The 5713-nt window shown below is 44.4% G+C and overlaps 1 protein-coding gene across 1 annotated transcript; it reads left to right on the top strand.

The window, feature by feature from the left end:
* The first annotated feature begins 1887 nt into the window (after positions 1-1887).
* DUSP1 (dual specificity phosphatase 1) lies at positions 1888-5346 on the top strand. The gene is made up of 4 exons (XM_015428255.1): positions 1888-2617; positions 2961-3109; positions 3557-3776; positions 4297-5346. Exons 1-4 carry the CDS (start codon positions 2248-2250, stop codon positions 4665-4667), a joined length of 1110 nt encoding a protein of 369 aa, XP_015283741.1. The 5' UTR covers positions 1888-2247; the 3' UTR covers positions 4668-5346.
* Positions 5347-5713: the final 367 nt, after the last annotated feature.

Below are 5713 nucleotides of genomic sequence, written 5' to 3' on the forward strand. Positions count from 1 at the left end.
GGGATCCAAGAAAATCATGTCCCAAATCCAGAGAACGTTAATTGTGCTTAAATTTTACTGAAATTAGTGTGGCTTATATTAGTCACAGCTAACTTGGCCTACTGACATCAATGGCACTTAAGTACAATTTTCTCTGATTTGAGCCCTTGAGCCTCAGTGAGATAGTTACTTCAAGAATTATTCTACCTTTATATTCCTCAATGGGCAAGAGGTTGAGAAAAAGACTAAATACATTATGTAGCGTGATCCTTACTCTCTAAGACATCTCTGGCTGGGATACTAGAAGTGATCCTGAATTCTGTTCTTTCTCCAGATGTCCCCCTTGATAGGACAGTCCTGTTGAAACTGCAAACATTTTTTACTAGTTCGAACACCTTACAATGTTGTTTCCATGTTAATTGACTTCACAGCAGCGGATCTCCAAAAAAAATTGCTAGGACAAACTCTGTTACGTGGGACTTCTAAAATTATTCTTGGAAGTTGGTTTAAATGAAAAATTCCCACTGCACTTACACTAACTGCTGGACTGCATAGATGTAGACAAAATATGTTAACAACTACAGGCCTATTGTCACAAATATACATTTTAACCATGACGATGGTTAAAATTCACATATGTACACCAAGCATTTTGGAAATCATTTTATTTTGTAAACTCCTTGGGCAGGTTGCTTGGAGAGCTGGCAAAGTAGTTTTCTAAATAAATAAACTCATATATTTGCTTCTAGATTTCATGGGAATGGTATGTGCAACGAAGCAGATTATCACAGGTTATTTCCCCCCCAAACTTCTGTCCCATCCCAGAGACCCACTAAAACACAGAATGGTACATAACAAACAAGCAACAGTAGATGAATGATGTATCCAGTCATATCAAATTGATTAAAACTACACCCTCTTGTGTCATAGATGCAACGAACATGAAACTGAGCACACTTCAGAGGACCGTGGAAGACCGGAAGGCCTGGCGGGAGCTGGTCCATGGGGTCGTGGAGTCGGACTCGACTGTGCGACTGAACAACAACAACACCCTCTTTGCTTAACTGCAACCATCATAAGCCAAGCCCATAGAAAAATGCCTTACAATTTTGCCAGTAAATAGTTTAGTTCAGACTCCAGTGGCCATCTCTGGGAACAGAATTTCTCACTTTTAGAACAGCCACTGAATACATCTCTCTGTTTCTATCTCTGGCTGTTTTCACTTGGTTCCCGGCTTGTATGATCCAGAGTGTGCTCTCCATTGGTCTAAAACCCACAATGGAATGGGAAACGGTGTGAATATTGCATCTACTCCCATTTAGAAGTTAGGTAGTTGCTACCTGAAAGCCACTTTTTTTTGCATATAATAGCACTAAGAAATCCTCTTTTCACCTTCCACATAAACCAGACAAAAAAAGACTGAACCTCAGGGTTGTTTTACAGCGTCTGTGACAATGTTGACGATTTAATTCCAACCAGCAGAGGGCAATGATGAGCGTCATGTATACATATCAAATCAATATAAATCCTGACTGGTGTTACTAAATTATAAGAACGAATCGGGCTTTTGTACGTGACAGCGTTTCTGGCTTTTGATTTTACATCGTGCGCCCTTTAACCACCCCCGGAAAACCCAGGCTCTTGCTAGCAGGGAAACTGGAGAGGAGAAGAAAGAACTAAAGAGGAGAAGAAGAGGGCAAGGTTGCATCAGTCGATTTCTTAAAGGAGGGGGGAAGGCTTTTATGTATGTGTGCATTCAAATCGACTTTGCTGTTCATCCCGCTGGATGACGTAAGCGCTGTGGGACTGGGGAGTGTCGCCGGTCTGGCTCCCCGTCCGGTGACGTCTTCCATGAAAAGCAGGCACGTGACCCAGCTCCATTCACACACAAAAAAAGAAAAGAAAGTCGAAGCGGCAAACTCCGGCTAGGCTATATAAGGCAAGGCGCCGAGTCCAGCGAGGAAGCAAACTACACCAGCCACACGAGAAGAGCGGAGAGGCTGCCAACAAACGAGAAGCGCAAAAGCAAAGCGGCGCCTCCTTCATTTACCCCGACCAGATCCAGCCACCTTTGGGATTCCGAAAAAAATATCAAAAAACCCAAGACCCAGCGAAAAGAGATTTGGTTTGAAAAGCGCCAACCACCCTCAGCAAGAACAAAGAAGCCCCCGGTTCCCATCCCCAAGACAAAAGGGGGCTCCGATCCTCCCGTCAGCTCCCAGCATTGACCGTTCGACTTCAGCGCTGCCTCCCCGGTCCCGAGCGACTATGGTCAACATGCAAGTGTGCCCCCTGGATTGTGAGACGCTGCAGGGTCTGCTGAAGGATAGGTCCTTACAGTGCCTGCTCCTGGACTGCCGCTCCTTCTTCTCTTTCAACTCCTCGCACGTCGGCGGCTCCCACAACGTCCGCTTGAGCACCATCGTCCGGCGGAGGGCCAAGGGGGCCATGGGGCTGGAGCACATCCTGCCCAACGAGGAAGTGCGCTCCCGCCTGCACGAGGGGCTTTACCACGCCGTGGTGCTACTGGACGAGCGCAGCACCGACCTGGAGGCGCCCAAAAGAGACAGCACCCTCATGCTGGCCCTGAACACCCTCTGCAGGGAAGCCCGGGACACCCGCATCTGCTTCCTCAAAGGTGAGTCGCTTGACCTTCCAGGGGATCGCCTTCCACGGACTCGCTCTGCCCTAGGAATCAGACACAACACCCTACAACAAAGGCCCACGGGGGATTTTAAAAAGAGAGGTTTCAGGCGGATTCCCAGAGATTTTTCTTTTAAAAAAGAGAGAAAAACGTTTAATTGGAAGGTTTTTATTTCTGCTCCTAATTAAACCTTGTAAAGACAAATGGGGCAGTGCAGTCAGTGGTCTCTGTTTAGAATTACTGTGATTTTCTATACATATTCCCCCCCCCCCCAATGCCTCAAATGTCCTCTGAAAATAGCTAACCATGCTATCTCTTTTTTCCAATTTTCTTACAGGAGGATATGAAGCCTTATTGTCTGCATACCCTGAGTTGTGCACAAAGCCATCTGCTCCAAAGGGCTTGACTCTGCCCCTCAGCACCAACAACATGCCTGGCAGTGCAGATTCAAACTGCAGCTCCTGTGGAACTCCTCTGTATGATCAGGTCAGTTGCAAAGCATGAATGAGTCTGAACAAAAATGCTCGCTTTTCAGCAGTTGCCTTGGAAATGGGGTGTCTGAGAGGAGGGCACCCACAGATAATATTCCATTTGGACCGATATGGCTGTTTAAAAACAAAACAAGTGTTGGAAAGAAGTGTTACCGGTAGATTATGATTAAAGGATAAAGGGAAAATAAGGGAAATTTAAGAATAGGCTGGAGGTTGAAGCACTGAGGGAAGCCAGAGGGGGTGGGATAATGGATAAGAAAGGATATATAATACTTAATAATATGATGTGTATTTGACTTAATAATATATCCTAATAAATTGTTTTTGAAAAAAAACAAGTGTTGGATGTGATAGACAGCAATCTTATAGAGACAGTGGGGATGGGGAAGCTATTTTTGAAGCAGGATTAACAGATCGTGTGTTTCTCTCTTCTCTATTTTAGGGTGGTCCAGTGGAAATCCTACCTTTCCTGTATTTGGGCAGTGCCTATCATGCTTCCAGGAAAGATATGCTGGATGCTTTGGGAATCACAGCCTTGATCAATGTCTCTGCTAACTGTCCGAACCATTTTGAGGAGCACTACCAGTACAAACGCATCCCTGTAGAAGATAACCACAAGGCTGACATCAGTTGCTGGTTTAATGAAGCCATCAACTTCATAGGTAAATGACTTTTCTCTCTGCAGCCTACAAGTCATAGTAATGAGCTTATATTATCCCTGGGAGTCAGCATCCTAACCAAAGCCTCCAGCCCTTTTAAAATTGAGATGTAGGATATTATATCTTCAGGGATTAAAATAGCATGACCTGAAATAAATCCGTAGCTCTGTGGGAGCATGAGCTACATTGGAAGATGATGTTGTCAAATGCTAAGAATGTCAGTGGGTTTATAGAAGTCAAATAACCACATCAGGTAGTAATTTTAGCTAGTCTCCTGTTGACAGCATTTTCGAATGCCATTTTTCAAACAAGAATTAGTGGCCAGTGGGAAGAAATTATAAGAACACTCAGGTCAAAACTGAGCACACATACCCCTACTGGTTTCCAGTTCTCCTTCATGCTTCAAACTCCATTCCCAGCAAAGTAGCATAACGCTGTAGATTCTTAGGAAAGGTAACCTTGAAGATCAGAGTGAAAAACATTTTGCAGGAGTGCTAACATGGATGTTTTTACTCCTTTGCAGACTCTGTTAAAAATGAGGGCGGGCGAGTGTTTGTTCACTGTCAAGCTGGCATCTCCCGCTCAGCAACCATCTGTCTCGCTTACCTTATGAGGACCAACCGAGTCAAATTGGACGAAGCCTTTGAGTTTGTCAAGCAGAGGAGAAGCATCATCTCCCCCAACTTCAGCTTCATGGGACAGCTGCTGCAGTTTGAGTCCCAGGTCCTTGCTCCAAATTGCTCAGCGGAGGCTGGAAGCCCTGCTATGGCTGCATTGGACAGAGGCACACCCACAACAACTGTCTTCAACTTTCCAGTCTCCATCCCCGTCCATCCTTCTGCCAATGCACTAGGCTACCTTCAGAGCCCTATCACCACTTCTCCAAGCTGCTGAAAGGCAGGTGCAAATGGACTCTCGACACAAAGACTTGATAACTCTGGCTGTTATCTCAAAAAGTGCAATAACCTGGGGGATGGTTGACGCTTGCTCACATGGGTTTCCTCTCCTTGCAGCTGCAAAGCAATACAGAGTCCTCAGCACAGAGCAGCATATCTTACTCCAGAAAACAAAGTTCTTTTCTGCTAGATCTTCTTGAGATGTATGTTTGACCAACACCTGGATTCCTACAAAGGAGACAAAGCACACTAGACATTGCTTTTTACTCCTGAACTATTCCTCTTAACAATTTTCTGTCTCCCTCTGTCTGTCAGTCTGTGCTTTGATAGCAAACCTTACAGTATTCTGGTTCCTGGGTGTGCTAGGCTAACAGTGACACTGCCCCCTTGTATAAGGAAGACCTAGTATTTATTTATTTTATGGTATAGTTGCATTGTGTGTGTGTGTGTGCTGCCTTTAAAAGTCTCAAATTTCATTTTTTTTTCAAAAAAACCAACACCAAATACCTCAGTATTTTTTGGGTACTGTAATCCTGTAAATATATCTTAAACAGTTTCCTAAGCACTGACATTGAAAGCACAAAGGAGCGTTTGTGGCTTTGGTTGCCAAGGGTGGTATGTTTCCTGGTTTATTTATGACGTGAAATAATATATTTCTTCTTATGATGGAAGACCTGGGGGGATTGTTTATTATGCCTTTTTATACAAATGGAATAAATTATGACATTTCTATTAAAAACGTATTCCTGAAAGAGTTTTCTTTTGATGCTGATAAAAATTGCTGCTGTGAGTCCAGAGAGCCTGCCAGCTGTAGCATGAAGAATGTCTCCTTGTAACAGCTTGCTTTGTGGAGGAGAGTGGTGCCCATAGAGAGGCCAGATACCGACATAGCCCTGAATGAAAAGGCCTGTGCCGTTACCCTGCGTGGATTACAAACAGGTTTCCAGTGAAAAGTCTATGCACAAGTATTGATCAAATGGGGGAAGAAAGGCTTACAAGCAGCTGTGCGTTTCCCAAAAGATGATTGGCAGCACTGTCAACTCT

The sequence above is a fragment of the Gekko japonicus genome, unplaced genomic scaffold (assembly GCF_001447785.1).
Source record: "Gekko japonicus isolate JY-2015 unplaced genomic scaffold, Gekko_japonicus_V1.1 scaffold2032, whole genome shotgun sequence".
In the NCBI taxonomy this organism is placed as follows: Eukaryota; Metazoa; Chordata; class Lepidosauria; order Squamata; family Gekkonidae; genus Gekko; species Gekko japonicus.

Excerpts from the sequence above, each read along its gene's own strand:
- DUSP1 (XM_015428255.1), top strand. The coding sequence starts at position 2,248 with ATGGTCAACATGCAAGTGTGCCCCCTGGATTGTGAGACGCTGCAGGGT. Across the intron at positions 2,618-2,960 it reads CCGCATCTGCTTCCTCAAAG|GAGGATATGAAGCCTTATTG; the intron begins GTGAGTCGCTTG and ends ATTTTCTTACAG. Across the intron at positions 3,110-3,556 it reads GAACTCCTCTGTATGATCAG|GGTGGTCCAGTGGAAATCCT; the intron begins GTCAGTTGCAAA and ends TCTCTATTTTAG.